Below are 16,542 nucleotides of genomic sequence, written 5' to 3'. Positions count from 1 at the left end.
TATATATATATGTATATATATATATATTGCTATGTGCTTTCATTGCTCCACTTTATTCTGGTGCTTTTATCTATGTTGCTGTGTGCAGCTGTAGTGTATGCATTGTTATTTGTACATAGTACTCCATTTTATGAATGAAACATTCACTCTTCATTCTGTTATTGACAGACATTTGAACTGTTCCTAGTTTTTTGCTGTTTTCTAACAATGCAGCCTCAAACACTTTTTAACATATCTAGGGCATATAAAAATGCAGTTGATATTTTTCTTCATTGATTAATAATCTAGCCAATTTGCTAAACTCCTTATTAATTTTCTTTAAGGTTGCCTAATTGCTCTGTCCCAACTTCCAACTTACATGCTGTGGTAATCTAATATTTAGTCCTATTTTCTTTCAATACACAAAGATATAGAAAATACAAGTCCAAACTTGTATACTTTTTAAAGTATGTTTTTGCACATACAATGAGCATTTATTTTTACTAATTTCTTGGCTCTGCATTTCTTCTTGAGTCTCAAATTTTCCTTGTAGTTTCCTTACCTCCTGAAGTTTCTTTCTTACAATTTCCTTTAGTACCGCTCTGTGGGTGGTAAACTGTTTTTATTTGTTAAGAAGGCCTGCCTTTCAGTTTTGTTCTTGAAAAACAGTTTTCCTGTGTCCACAATCCTAGGTAGTTATTTTCTCATCTTATTCAGGATATTATTTTGCTGCTTTCGGTCTTTTATTGTTGCTCTTGAGGAGTCTGTTATTGGTCTAATTTTCATTCCTTTATAGATGATTTATCTTTCCTCTTAGGCTACTTTTAAATCTCTCTGTCATCCTGCAGTTTTACTACCATGCGTGTAGGTGTCCCCCCCTCCCTTTTTTTTTAATTTGGTAGAGAGCAAGTGCGCTTATCAGAGAGAGAGAGGTAGAGAGAGAACATGAGAAAGCACTCCACCTGGGCAGTCGGCACACTGCATTCCCTTTCCTGTTTCTCCTTTTGCGATTTTGAGCACACACACATCCACAATCAGCATGTTTTTTAAGTCACCAGGGCCTGGACTTGAACTGCAGTTGTCTATGTGGGATCCAGCTACCTTAACCACACGCCACTGGCTGGGTTGGTGCTGCCTTTTTAAAGCCTACGAGGTGGGGGGCAGAGTAGGGACAGAGGGGAGGGGGGGTGCAAGTGGCATGGTGGTTAAAATGCTGGCTAACTGAGGTTCAACTCTCGGGCCTGCCAATTTGATTTCTCATGTTATCTCTCCCTCTGTGTCTCACTCTGATTAAATTAAAAATAATGATGATGGGAACCAGCAGTTAGCGTAATGGCTATGTCGCTGGACTCCCACATAGTCGACTGCGGTTCGCATCCCAGACCCGGTGGCTTAAAACTCACACCAGGCGCGTGTGCGTGCATGCCCAAGATCCCGAGGGGAGAATGGAGAAGGGATTGCGGCGTGACCATCCCCCCCTGAGGGGTGATTTCTCGCTTTCTGTCTCTCTGTCTCTCTCTGTCTGGCGAGCGCATGCACCCTATAGTGAAAAAACCTCTCCAAAAAGATAATAATGATGATGATGATGATGGTGAATAAAATAATTTTTTTTTTTGGAGAGGTTTTTGCTATAGGGCACGTGCGCTCACCAGAAAGACAGAGAGAGACAGAGACAGAAAGTGAGAAATCACCCCCCCAGGCGGGATGACCATGCCGCAATCCCTTCTCCATTCTCCTCTCAGGATCTTGGATATGCATGCACACGCACCCAGCATGAGAATACTATTACTTTTAAAATAATTCTTTTTTTTAAGAATTCTTCAGCTTTATTTATTTATTATTATTTTTTTAATTTGACCAGCGAAAGACAGAGAGAAAGGGAAAGTGAGAAAGCAAGCTATCAAGATAGACACCAGGGGCCATGAGGTGGCGTGGTGGATAAGGCACCAGACTTCCACGTTGTTGACTACAGTTTGAGTCCTATACCTGGTGACTTGCTTTCTCACTTTTTCTCTCGCTTTCTCTCTGGTGAGCATACATGTACTTTACCAAAACTTAAGAATAATAAGTAATACAAAAAAATTTTTGGAGAGATTTTTGCTATAGGGCGTGTGCACTCTCCAGAAAGACAGAGAGAGACAGAGAGACAGAAAGCGAGAAATCACCCCCAGGGAGGATGGCAATGCCGCAATCCCTTCTCTTCCATTCTCCTCTTGGGATCTTGGGCACACACGCACACGCGCCTGGCATGAGTTTAAGCCACCGGGTCTGGGACTCGAACCACGGTCAACTATGTGGGAGTCCAGCAACATAGCCATGACACCAACTGCTGGTCCCATAAATATTTTTTTAAAGGATACCAAAAAGTATAGTGTTGAAAGAAAAGTTTTCAAAGGCAATGCAGATTGCATATATATAGAGAGAGTAGATAGATAGATACAGACAGATATAGATATATACCCATGTATATATAATGTATATATATGTATGTGTGTGTGTAGTGTGACTTTCAAGTTGCCAGGTCCAGGATTCAAACCGCCGTTGGTAATGTGGGAGTCCAGTGCTGGTCCCATTATTATTATTTTTTAATTTGCTATAGATCATGCACATTAGCCAGAGAGAGAGAGAGGGAGAGAGAGAAAGCAATCCACCAAGTCCAGGACTCAAACCACGGTTGGCCATGTGAGAGTCCAGTATCCCAACCACCATGCCACCTGCTAGCTCCCTGAAAATATTTTTTAAAGACTTAGACCATTTATTTTTTTCTGTATCTATCACTTTACTTGTGCTGAGAGAGCATGTAGGGTCTTTGTTTGCAAAATTGCCTGGTTAGTATGTATGCCAAATGTAATTTATTGAGGACTGCATGTATGTCTGAAGTATCTGGTTCCTTAAAAATAGGATGCTGCTCCTACCGAGTCTTTACTGAATTGGCAAGACTATGAGGGTCGGACTCCTCTTCACTTTGCAGTCGCTGATGGGAATGTGACGGTGGTTGATGTCTTGACTTCATACGAAAGCTGCAATATAACATCTTATGATAACTTATTTCGAACCCCACTGCACTGGGCAGCTTTACTAGGTGAGTTGGTGTGAATCAAAGGACCAAAAATAGGAGGAACTGCATGAATATAGGAAAATATACACACTTTCTCTTCCTCATTGGTTCCTACGTGCTAGTTAGTTATTTTAATTTTTACTTGATATGTTAAAATTATTTATAAAATTCTTTTATGTATTCTTAAATTTTGGTAATATGAATTTGTTCTCTGTTAAATATAGTTTTCATTGCAATGTCATTTCTTAATTTTTAATTTGTTTTCAAAAAGTGTACATTTTCTGACAACATGTAAATGTAACATAATCCTTTTTACATTCAATGCCTTTATTTAGGGAAGGAAAGCTTTAATTTTATGTCTGTGCTAATACCATGATATTTGATGTTTTCTTCATATTTTTGTAATATGCCACTTAATCTTTTAGGGGATCACTTTTTTAGATAGGAATGGATATGTGTGTATGTTATATGTGTCTATGTCAGGTGTTTTGTTTTTTTGTTTTGTTTTGTTTTGTTTGTGTGTAGAGGGGGAAATCTGAGAATATTTCTCTTTTAGTGAAAGAATTTTACTCCATGAGTATTAGTCATTATTTTAAGATGAATAACTTGGTCCTTTTTTTTCCTGATATTATGTTCTTTATTAGTAGTATCTTACTTTTTTTTTTAATTTTCTTTTTCTTTTATTCCCCCATTTCCTTTATTTTCTGTCTTTTGGTATATGGATTAGGGTTATTCTTAGATGCTTTTGAATTGCCTGATGTTTTAGGAGGATTTTAGGTTCTACTAGAGGTTACTTGTAAATTTATCAAAAAATGTTTAAACTCAGTCAGAGTCAAGGGCAAAACTGCATCAATTCCCACCTACTTGAGACATTTAGCACACTTGTACTTGTCACTCATTTAATATTTGTTCATATAATCTGACACTTTTCTCTCAGTTGTTATTATCTTGATCTTAGTTTTTAAATTATACATTGTCTCTTTTGAAAGTGATTTCTGTATTTGCATTTGGGATTTTTAAGATTTTTTTTTTTTTTTTTTTTACTCATTGTCATTATTTTATTTTATTGTATTTGAAGTTGACCAGAGAGAGATAGAGAGAGAGAGAAGAAAAATGAGAAAGCAAGCTGCCAGGTCCGGTACTCAAACCACAGTCAGCCATATGGGAGCCAGCCGTGTTAACCACCATACCACCTGCTGGCCCCAGCATTCAGTTTTATAATTATCATTTAGACCTTATTTCAATATGAGGTTTTATTCTTTTCCCCTTTTCTTCTGGACTCAGTATAATTAGCAAATAGACTTTTTTCCTCCAATGAATTATTTCATTTAATTTTATTCATCATCATCTTTTTTTTTTAATTGGACCAGAGAGAAGGAAAGAGATAGGGAAAGTGAGAAAACAAGCCACCAGATTCAGGAATCGAACCAGTTGGCCATGTAGGAATCTAGCACCCCAACCATCATGCCAAATGCCAGTCCCATTAAACTGACTTTTGGTTTCATAAATTCTGCTTTCTTCCTGCCTCCTATATAGATTATATTTTATATATTTTTTTAAAATGTCCTTTCCCATCCAATTTTTTAATCTCATCTTATCTCCTTTTCACTTCTTCCCATAACCTTTTTATTTCAGCCTGCTTTCTCCTTAGGATATTCTATTTCTGTCTCGTAGAAACCATCTCTTTTTGCAGTAAGTCGAGGATACCAGTTTTCTGAAATTTTCCTCTGGATCCTTCTCTAGATCTTCAGAGGTATGCTCTCTTTCTGATAATGTTCCTTTTTCCCTGTCCTAGGGTATGTTTCCATATAGTCTTTACTGAATTTTTTTCTTTATTCTTCAAACAAGATGAGATGGCCTTTGATCCTACATTTCTGTTAGGAAGAACTCCATCTTAAACTACGTCTAGAGTGCAGATAAGTGAGCACAACTCCCACTCAAATTCCTTTGTTCTTCCTGACTTTCACACTGTATCCGTGGTCTGTGAATATGGCATACCTGCTTTGTATGCTGAAGCAACAGAGTGTATGACATTCAGGTTTCTTACATATACTATTCCAAGGTTTGTTCATTTTTTGATCTTTTCTACAAGTTTTCACTTGTGAAGGGAACTTCCTACAGAATTCACTGCAACATAGTTTCTCTAATAGTACCTCATCATACTCCCCACCTGTTTCCTGGAATTTGAAGTCACTGCCTATATGTTAAAAGACGGGAAGGGATCTTGGAGGGGATGGATAGGAGGCCTCAGAGACAGGAGAAACTGTGTCATAGTTTGTCCACCTGAGAAGTAGAAGACAGCAGCCAGGCAGTTCTGGGTGACTGGGCCATGGAACCTTGAGACTAGGGCCAGTGATGGCTAGGAGTACCTGACTGTAGGCACCTGTGTTACAGAAACCAAGTAATGAATGGAAAGAGGTGATAACCAAAGTGCTTTTTTCCCTCAGTCTGGCAATTGTAATTAATGTCATCGCCTTCCTGATTGAAGCGATAAGTTTTGAAAAAGTGTACATTTTATTTCCGTTCTACCTTCTTATATTACAGTATTTTTTTTTTTTTTTGAGAGAGAGGTTTTTGCTATAGGGTGTGTGCACTTGCCAGAGAGACGGAAAGCAAGAAATCACAATCTCTTCTCCTCCATTTTTTCAGGATCTGGGTGCACACACACACACACACACACGCACACACATGCACACACCCAGTGTGAGTTTCAAGCTGCCAGGTCCAGGACTCGAACCGCAGTCATGATGTGGGAGTCCAGCAATGTAACCATTATGCCAACTACTGGTTCCTCTATTATGGTATCTTAATGAGAAGTTAGAATAGGCCATCTTGGGGGCTAGTAGATTTCTTACCCATTTCTTTTGAAAATTATAAATTAATTAACGTCCTTTCTCTGAGTTAACCACCTTATGTCTGTTCTTAGGCCATGCACAAATCGTCCATCTGCTTTTAGAAAGAAATAAGTCTGGAACTATCCCATCTGACAGCCAAGGAGCAACACCCTTGCACTATGCAGCTCAGAGTAACTTTGCTGTAAGTAAAACAAGATAGTTCTCTGTTCTTTTCCATTTAAAAAAAAAAAAAAATTAAGGTTTTGCCATAAGATGTATGTGCTTTCCAGGGAGAAAGAGAGGGAGGGAAAGTGAGAAATCATCACTGGGGAGGCATAGCCACAGTCTTGAACCAAATCTTAGACTCCAAATTTTTTTTTTTTTTTTTTTTTTTTTTTTTTTTTTTTTTTTTTTTTGGAGAGGTTTTTTGCTATAGGGCGCGTGCGCTCGCCAGACAGACAGAGAGAGACAGTGAGACAGAAAGCGAGATATCACCCCCCAGGGGGGATGGCCACGCCGCAGTCTCTTCTCCTCCATTCTCCTCTCGGGATCTTAGGCATGCACGTACACACGTCCAGCGTGAGTTTAAGCCACTGGGTCCAGGACGCGAACTGCGGTCGACTATGTGGGAGTCCAGCGACATAGCCATTACGCTAACTGCTGGTTCCCAACTCCAAATTTAATATAGCTGCAGATATTACTAATTAAATAACCATGACAGAACATCATGGGTGTTTATTCAAAGAAATATTTTGTTGGATAATCTGCCAGTTCGGGTTGATTTTTTTTCAGAGACAGATTTTTGCTATAGGGCATGTGCACTCGCCGAGAGACAGAGAGACAGAAAGCAAGAAATCACCTCTAGGAGGGATGGCCACACTTCAATTCCTTCTCCATTCTCCTCTCAGGATTTTGGACACGCACGCATAGCATGAGTTTTAATCCGCCAGGTCCTGGACTCTTACCACAGTTCGCTATGTGGGAATCTAGCAACGTAACCATTATGCCATCTGCTGGCCCTCAGAGTTGATTTTTAATAACAGGCAAATTTCTTTGTAGAGGTTTTTTGTTTTGGGGGGATTTTTTTTCTTTGTTTTGTTTTGTTTTGTTTTTGCAATAGGGCACGTGCGCTCTCCAGAAAGAGAGAGAGAGACAGAGAGACAGAAAGTGAGAAATCACCCACCAGTGGGGATGACCATGCCGCAATCCCTTCTCCTCCATTCTTATCTTGGGATCTTGGGCACGCACACATACATGCCTGGTGTGAGTTTAAGCCACTGGGTCCAGGGCTTGAACCACAGTTGACTACATGGGAGTTCAGCGGCATAGCCATTATGCTAACTGCTGGTCCCAATAATATGCAAATTTCTAAGCTCAGTTTCAAGTCCCTTGATCTTCTTGGCCTCTATTAATTCACAAGAGGTTGTAACTTCCTTTTAAAACACACATACAAATCCATAGACATTCATCATTAAGAGGAAACATACTCAACAAAGAAATGTTTGTAAATTAGTAAAATAACACAAACCACAAAAACTCCAACTTTTAAAATTCATTTTTTAGTCAAATATACTTAATGAGCAGGCACACTAGACTAAGAGCACTATCTACACCTTAGTAACTCTGCAAATATTAATAGCTTTAAGACTGGGAAGCAGTATATGATGCAGTAGAAAAAGGTCTTTAATTTAGTCCTGGGTTCTAATCCTGTATTTGCCACCAATATTTGTATAATCTTGAAACTAAATTTCTTCATCTGTAAAATGAGGAACTGAATTAGAAGGTTCCTTAGATTTTTTTTTCTTTCTGTAAAATACTGAGAGTCAACATTTTATGCCTTTTTTAGATCAGCTCACAGTTTTGAGAATTTTTTTTCTGAAATGTTCTCCATTCACGCAAAAGTTTCTATGATCTTTCTAAAAGTTTGTAAGAATCTGAGTTCTGAGGAAAGTCAATTTAAAATGTTCGAATTAGGAGGCCAGCAGGTGGCATGGTGGTCAAAGGCAATGGATTCTCACGTGACTAACCACGGTTCAAGTCCTGGACCTGGCAACTTGCGTCCTCACTTTCCCTTTCTCTCTCTGTCTTTCTCCGGTAAAATTAAGAAATAATAGTAACAAATAGAATTAAATAAATAAATAATTCTTTAAAAAACAAATAAATAATATAAAATGCTTGAATTGGAACCAGCAGATGGCATAACAGTTACATCACTGGATTCCCACATGGCTGGCTGCAGTTCGAGTCCTATAACCAGTGACTTGAAACTCACACTGAATATATGTGTAGGTGTGTCCAAATTCCCAAGAGGAGAATGGAGGAGAAGGGATTGCAATGTAGCTATGCCCTACCCCCTGAAGGTGATTTCTTGCTTTCTGTCTCTGTCTCTCCAGTGAGTGCATGCACCCTATAGCAAAACTCTCTAAATAAATAAATAAAATGCTCAAACTGGGGCCAGCACCATGGCCTAGTGGTTATAGGAACCAAGTCCCACAAGGCCAGCTGTGCAGTTTGAATACTGGACTCAGCACATGTCCTTTGGCAAATTTTACATTATAACAATAATAGAAATAATAATAAAAACCTACAAATAAAATGTTGGAATATTAACCCCCACTAAAATTTTCAGGCACTATTACAATTATCAAGGACCCTAATTTTTATGTGATTCCATAGAAAATGACCTTTAATAGAGGGACTGTTGAATATATATCACTCTAAATGAATTGAATACTGCATTTCTTCAGAAACTTCAGAAACATTTATCAGAATTCAATAAAGCATTAAACTTTTTTTTTAATTTTTAGTAACAAAATGTATAATAAGAGAATGTATTTACCTTTTTCAGAGGCAATCCTGAATACATGGACATCTTCATGCAAGTGTCTAAAAAAATGTATATTTTTTAAAGAATTATTTTATTTAACTTTATTTATTTATTTTAAAGAATTATTTATTTATTATTATTATTATTGTTAATATTACTTTTTACATGAGTTTTGCCAGAGAAAGACACAGAGAAAGAGAGAGGGAGAGTGAGAAAGCAAGTCGCCGGGTCTGGGACTCAAACCATGGCCGGCAAAGTGGGACTTCCAGCACCTTAACCACCATGCCACCTGCTGGCCCTGTTTATTTATTTATTTTAATTTGACCAGAGAGGGACAGAGTGAGAGAGGGAAAGTGAGAAAGTAAGCTGCCAGGTCCAGGGCTCAAACCTCTGTCAGCCATGTGTGAGTCCAGTGCTCTTAACCACCATGCCACCTGCTGGCCCCAGAAAAATGTATATTTTAATGTTGATCATGACACTGTTTACTCTTGAGTCTTTTAATTGTCACTTCAATGCTCTAATAGTGTCTTATACAGTTTTCAAGCTTGACTGAAGACAGTTATTCTCAGTTTGGAATATGTTGAATGAAGGAGTTAGGTTAGGTTTTTTAAGAGTTATAGAAGCTAAAAGTAATACTTAAGGACAAAAGATTGTTATTTTCAGTGGAAATTGTAGTTTCATTATTCCTAATAAGGTAATTTTATCCTTTCAAAAGAAGGAAAATACTGTACTTTCAGTGGAAGTCACAGGTAGTTAGTGGCTCTGTCACCATAGAAAATGTTACCCTCTTATCACAGTTTTTCAAACAAAGTTTTCTTACAGGAAACGGTTAAAGTGTTTTTAAAACATCCTTCAGTAAAAGATGATTCAGACCTTGAAGGAAGAACATCCTTTATGTGGGCAGCTGGAAAAGGCAGTGATGATGTCCTTAGGACAATGCTGAGTTTAAAATCAGATATCGATATTAACATGGCAGACAAATATGGAGGCACAGGTAAGAACTGGTCGACATTCACTTTGCTTTCATTCAGGTTCCAAAGTGTAGCTGGTGCTATAAAATTTGTAAAACTTAAAATCATTGTTCTTGATCTAATATTTGACTTTAATCTTTCTTTTGTAAAAAAAAATTTTTGTCAGAGAGCCTATGCACTCCCAAGGAGAGAAAGAGAGAGAGAGAGGGAGGGAAAGTGGGAAAGCACTCCCCATGGGGCACAATCATGCCACAATCCCTTCTGCATTTCTCCTGCCTTTCAGGATTTGGAGCGAGCATGCATATGCACCCAAGCTGCTAGCCAGAACTCTAAGCATGTAGCTGGCCATGTGGAATCCAGCTGCCTTAACCACCACACCACAGGCCAGCCCCGATATTTACTTTTAAGTTTGGGTTTGCCAGGATATCACCCCAAAGGCTTTATTATTTCCAAGTATTATGGCTAAAAATAGCATATTTTTCTACCAAGGAAATAGTAGTATTTGGTTTAAAAACCTGTTTATGGGCCAGCTCCATGGGAGCTGGATTCCATATAGCTGACTACATGGTTCAAATTTCAGCCGTGGTGGCTTGAAAAATACCTGAGATGTGCGTGTGTGTGTGTGTGTGTGTCTGTGTGTCTGTGTGTGTGCGTCTGTGTGTGCCAAAAATCTCAGCAAGATGGAGAACTGGAGGAGAAGGGATTATGGCAAGACCATGTCCCACTGGTGGTTTTCTTCCTCCCTCTCTCTCTGTCTTTCTCTTTCTCTCTGATGAGCACACGTAGCCTATGGCAAAAAAGAAAAAAAAAAAACACCAATTGCTTTATAGACATGATTATGAGAACTGAGAATCTATCTTTATGTGAAAAAAGCACTAACTTACACTTTTAAACGATGCATATTTAACAGTTGTTAGTTATAGTTTCAAAATCTAGAAAATACTTTTAAGGAATGCACACATCCAAGTGTGTTCTCATAGTCTCATTTACTGTGCTCTTTTCTCAGGTTTGAATTGCAAAAACCACATCCTGAATCTCCCATTTTAAAGATAATCTTCCATGACTCTGGAAGCTTCAAAGCTTCAAATCAGTCTTACATCAAAAATTCTTACTTGGGGAACCAGCAGTTAGCGTAATGGCTATGTCGCTGGGCTCCCACGTAGTCGACCGCAGTTCGCATCCCGGACCCGGTGGCTTAAAACTCACACCGGGCACGTGTGCGTGCGTGCCCAAGATCCCGAGAGGAGAATGGAGGAGAAGGGATTGCGGCATGACCATCCCCCCTGGGGGGTGATTTCTCGCTTTCTGTCTCTAATGTCTCTTTCTGTCTGTCTGGCGAGCGCACGCGCCCTATAGTGAAAATCTCTTAAAAAAAAAAAAATTCTTACTTGATGCTTTTTTATTTCTTTTTTAAGAATTTATTTATTTAACTTTATTTGTTGTTATTTTTTTTTAATCTGACCAGAGAGAGACAGAGAAAGAGAGAGAAAGGGAAAATGAGAAAGTAAGCCGCCAAGCCCAGGACCAAACTACAGTCAGCCCTATGGGAGTTCAGCACCTCAACTACCACACCATCTGCTGGCCTCTCGATGCTTCTTTTAACCACTTTCTCTAATAAGAGAGCCTTTTAATTATTTGTGGTTAATAAGAGAGGTACAGTTTTTAACATTCAGTGTCAATTTGGAGGTCTCTTCCTTGTATACTGACTATATTTTACAAGTTAGAGAAAGAAAAATCACACAGCGGCACAGTAACACTGAAGAGAATTAAAACTCAATGGGTTTCTCAACGTTATGTTTTTTTCATTTGTAAAACATAAAAAATATGTGATTTCTAAAACATATTAGAGTCAAGTTCACTCCATGGCCTAGTGGTTAAGGCAGCTGGGTCTCATGTGGCCAACTATGTGGCTCAAGTCCCAGACCAGGCAGCTTGAGAAACATGCATGCTCTAAAATCCTAAAAGGAGTGAGATGAAGAGAAGAGATTGTGATGTGACTATTCCCCATGGAAGCTGCTCTCTAATCTCCTCTGTGTCTCTCTCTTGCTCTCTGGCAAGCACAGGTGCCCTCCAGGAAAAAAAAAAAAACAGTTAAATATAAATGAAAAGATTATTAGAGCCATTTGTACCTACCTGTTGTCCTGGATAAGATCTTTCTTGGCCACATAAACTATTGATGCAGCATTGGGGATGGGGGGATAAATTAATACTACACTTAATAATCTCTCTCCCTGTACCAAGACCACCACACCCTCCAAATTATTTTTTTAAGTTTTTAGGTAGTATCACTTTTATGCTAAAAGTTTTCACTTTCAAAAGTCTTTTTATCAGAGTGTCTTGTGGAATATAGTACAGACACATAGTTTATAAAAGACCTGAGCATTTCATTTGCTGTGAGATTTTCATTAGTATCCAATCTTTCTCTTTATCACTAGCCTTGCTTTAAGTTTTCATGTATTTTAATAAGATATGGACAGGGATACTTACATCCTTTTGACCAAAAGTGCCTTTTTGATTTACACCAAGGTTCGAGTTCAGACAATTTTTTTCTCAGATTCATTAATTCCCTAGGTTCTTTCGTCTGTGGAGATTTTATTATATGTTAGAGCTACCTTCCTGACATTTCTATAAAGGTGAGCTTCTCTCCATCATCCCCCTACAGAGCTGTCTTTTCCTTGCCTTATAAAGAGACCTTACCAACCCCAAAGTAATGATTTGGATCTTGATTCAAATAAATAAACCATATTTTAAAATGATAAAACCAGGGACCAGCAGATGCCGTAATGGTTATGTTGCTGGAGTTCCATGTAGTTGGACCGCGGTTCGAGTCCCAGACCAGGCAGCTTAAAACTCACACCAGGCGCATGTGCATGTGCGCCCAAAATCCTGAGAGGGGAACGGAGGAGAAGGGATTGCGGCCTGACCATCACCCCGGAGAGGGCAGGGTGATTTCTCACTTTTTGTCTCTCTCTGTCTCTCTGGCAAGCACACATGCCCTATAGCAAAAATCTCTCTTAAAAAAAAAATTATAAAACCATCAGGAAAATGTGAGCACTACCTCGGTATTTGATGATATTACAGAATTTCTCTAATATTTTTAAGTGTAATAGTGATATTATGGCTACCCTAGTTATTAAGCTATCGTGTCTCAGCTTCCCACTTATCCTTTCTTTGCAGTGCTGGGTCTGGAGCTCTGTGAATCACTGTTGCAGGCATTATAGAGCCATAATACTCAGGAAGACTAGTCTGGGCTTGTAAACTGTCATCGTGGCTAATTCAAACCCAAAAATGACAGTGTAAGTCAAGCACTACAGTGGAGTAACAGAGGCAGAGGTCAGCGAAACATGAATCACATAGTACAGTCAAAATTACTTTTTAAAACTCTTAGAAAGGCTTCAGAGAGGAGATCACATTCTCTCTGTGTTTTTTTTTCCAATGTTGAAATAAATTGCTGTTTCCTTAATTGAGCCCTAAAGGAAGCAGCTGGTTCCCATTCTGTGATTTTTTGCACTGATAGCACTTCAGCTATTTGAAGTCACTTACACCCACCTGAATCTTTTCAAGGTCAAACTAACATTCAACCATTTAAGTCAGTGTTTCTCAAACTCAAGAATACATAAAAAGTGGAGGTGTGGGGGTATTTAAATATGGATTCTCAGACCATATGGACAGAGATCCTACCGCAAATCTTTTCAGCAAGTCCTGGTGGCTCCACCTCCAAAACACATTCTTTTTTTGTTCTATTGGGGGGAGAGTTTTTTTGTTTGTTTGTTTGTTTGTTTGTTTGCTATAGGGCACGTGAGCTTGCCAAAAAGACAGAGAGACAGAAAGTGAGAAATGACACCTCCGCAGGGGTGATGGCCATGCCTTGCAATCCCTTCTCCTCCATTCTCCTCTTAGGATCTTGGGCATGCACGCACACATGCCTGGCATGAGTTTAACCCACTGGGTCCGGGACTCAAATCATGGTCAGCTACATGTGCATGGGAGTTCAGAGACGTATCCATTACACCAACTGCTGGTCCTCAAAACATATTCTTTCCTGGCAACCAGCAGTTCGCGTAATGGCTATGTCGCTGGACTCCCACGTAGTCGACCGCGGTTCGTGTCCCGGACCCGGTGGCTTAAAACTCACGCCGGGTGCGTGTGCGTGTGTGCCCAAGATCCCGGAAGGAGAATGGAGGAGAAGGGATTGCGGCGTGACCATCCCCCCTGGGGGGTGATTTCTCGCTTTCTGTCTCTATGTCTCTCTCTGTCTGTCTGGCGAGCGCACGCGCCCTATAGTGGAAAAAAACCCTCTCAAAAAAAAAAACAAACATATTCTTTCCTTCTTTTTTTTTTTTAATAGATTCTCAATTTTTAAAAAAACTTTATTTGTTTCAAATAATTATTTTATTTATTTATTTATTTTAATTTTACCAGAAAGGGGGGGTGGAGAGAGAGAGAGAAAATAAGAAAGCAAACTGCCAGGTCCGGAACTCAAACCGTGGTGAGCCATGTGGGAGCTCAGCACCCTTAACCACCACACCACCTGCTGGCCCCCTCAATTATTTTTAAGAGAAATTTTTGCTATAGGGTGCATGCAATCTCCAGAGAGAGAGAAAGGGAGAAACCACCACCCAGGGGGATGGCCATGCTACATTCTCTTCTCCATGCTCCTCAGGATTTTGAAAATACACACACACACGTGCCCACCGTGAGTTTTAAGCTCCCATGTCCAGAACTTGACCTGCATTTGTCTACATGGGAGTCCACTGACCTAACCATGATGCCATCTGCTGGTCCCAACAAAACATACTCTAAATCTTTCTGTTTCTCTCCACATTTATTCCCACCACCCAGGTTAAAGCCACCATCATTTTTTACGCAGTCCACTGCAACAGAGTTACCTGACCTCCTTGCTTTTGTTCTAATCTAGGACAGTGCATTTGCCTCAGAACAGCTAGGGTGATCTGTTGACAGCTAAATCAGACCTCACTACCCAATTTAAAGCACTTCAGTGTCTTCCGTCACTCTAATCTATAAGCTAGTAGCTGAGAATATACCATTTCAGAAAAACAGAATGGAAGGGAAGAAAACAGAAGAGAAAAGTGGAAGGGAAAGGGGAAAGTGTGAGGAACACTTATGTAGGAACGAAGGTAAAAATCACATACCCTTTGGCAAAAATTTTAAAAAAGAAGTGAAAGAGAAACCAGAGAATTCTTAAGATTTAGGTTGCGTTTAGCCAAAATGATGAGGAATTCAAGAGAGGAAATTATAACATACTTAGAATGATAGAAGGGTAAGTTGCTATTAAAGAGTTTGTCACTTCCTTTAACTTTCGTTTTAGCTTTACATGCTGCTGCTCTTTCTGGCCATGTTAGCACCGTGAAGTTATTGTTGGAAAATAACGCTCAAGTAGACATGACTGATGTCATGAAACATACTCCACTTTTCCGAGCCTGCGAAATGGGACACAAAGATGTGATTCAGACACTTATTAAAGGTTAGTTCAAGGGCCAGCAGGTGGTATGGTGGTTGGGGCACTGGACACTCCCACATGACCAACCGCAGTTTGAGTCCCAGACCTGCTGGCTTGCTTTCTCACTTTCCCTCTGTGTGTGTGTCTCTCTCTCTGGTCAAATTTAAAAATAAATGAATGAATATATAAAATTAAATAAATAATTCTGTAAAAAAAATTGGGGGGGCAAGCAGGTGGCATGGTAGATAAAGGTGCTAGATTCCCACATGGTCAACCACAGTTTGAGTCCCAGACCTGGCAGCTTGCTTTCTTGCTTTCCCTTTTTTTCTCTCTCTCTGTTTCTCTCTGGTCGAATTTAAAAAAAAAAAAACAACAACAAATGGAATTAAATAAATGAATAATTCTTTTTAGAAAAAATGGTTAGTTAATAAGAGTACTCCTGGGGCAGCCTGTGGCATGGTGGTTAAGGCAGCTGGATCCCACAAGTCTCAGACCTGGTGGCTTAAAAACATGCCAGGCTTGGGACCAGAAGTTGGCATAATGGTTATGTCACTGGTCTCCCACATGGCTGACCATGGTTCAAAGCTCAGACCTAGCAGATTGAAACTCATGCCAGGAGCATGTGTGTACATGCTCAAAATCTCAAGAAGAGAATGTAGAAGGGATTGCAGTGTGGCCATCCCCCTGGCAGTGATTTCTTGCTTTCTGTCTCTCCATCTCTGTCTCTCCAGTGAGCTCACGTGCTCCTATAGCAAAAATCTTTCTAAAAAAAAGAGAGAAAAACATGCCAGGCTCATGTGCTTGCATGCTCGAAATCCCAAGAGGAGAATAGAGAAGGAATCATGATGTGACCCTCTAGGGTGGGGGAAGCAGGGAGCACTGCTTTTTCACTTGCCCAATCTCTTTCTCTCCAGCAAGTGCACATACCCTCTAGCAAAATTAAGGGGGGAAAAGAAGAATATTCCTGGGACCAGCAGATAGTGTAATAGCTATGTCTCTGGACTCCCATGTAGTAGACCACAATTTGAGTACCGGACCTGGCGGCTTAAACTCACGCCGGGTGCATGTGTGTGCGTGCCCAAGATCCCGAGAGGAGAATGGAGGAGAAGGGATTGCGGCGTGGCCATCCCCCCCTGGGGGGTGATTTCTCGCTTTCTGTCTCTCTGTCTCTTTCTGTCTGTCTGGCAAGTGCACGCACCCTCTAACAAAAACCTCTCAAAAAGAAAAAAAAAAAAAATTAAATAAGTCTTAATAAAAGGAGGGGACAGATAGTTTGCAATCATCAAATAAATCAGTCTTCAGAAAAATCCTTCAGGGCTATGAGTCCGTCCCTTTACAGGTCAGGAAGCCTAGGCTGGGAGAGGAAATAATTTATTCAAGATGACATGGCCAGCCAGGGGCAGGGGGGGGGG

At 39.8% G+C, this 16,542-nt stretch overlaps 1 protein-coding gene across 5 annotated transcripts in view; it reads left to right on the top strand.

The window, feature by feature from the left end:
- Window positions 1–16,542, top strand: part of INVS (inversin) — a 196,073-nt gene that overhangs the window by 104,097 nt on the left and 75,434 nt on the right. For 4 of the 5 annotated variants that reach the window (XM_006165043.3, XM_006165042.3, XM_006165045.3 and 1 more), the window contains 4 exons: window positions 2,881–3,061; window positions 5,964–6,073; window positions 9,521–9,692; window positions 14,999–15,154. In XM_006165043.3, coding sequence (XP_006165105.1) covers window positions 2,881–3,061; window positions 5,964–6,073; window positions 9,521–9,692; window positions 14,999–15,154 — 619 coding nt within the window. The remainder of the gene's footprint in view (window positions 1–2,880; window positions 3,062–5,963; window positions 6,074–9,520; window positions 9,693–14,998; window positions 15,155–16,542) is intronic. The other variant, XM_014582764.2, reaches the window with a different exon arrangement.

The sequence above is a fragment of the Tupaia chinensis genome, unplaced genomic scaffold (genome assembly GCF_000334495.1).
Source record: "Tupaia chinensis unplaced genomic scaffold, TupChi_1.0 Scaffold143795_1, whole genome shotgun sequence".
NCBI lineage: Eukaryota > Metazoa > Chordata > Mammalia > Scandentia > Tupaiidae > Tupaia > Tupaia belangeri.
The sequence above is the reverse complement of the archived record's forward strand: the minus strand, read 5'-3'. Positions and strand labels throughout refer to the sequence as shown.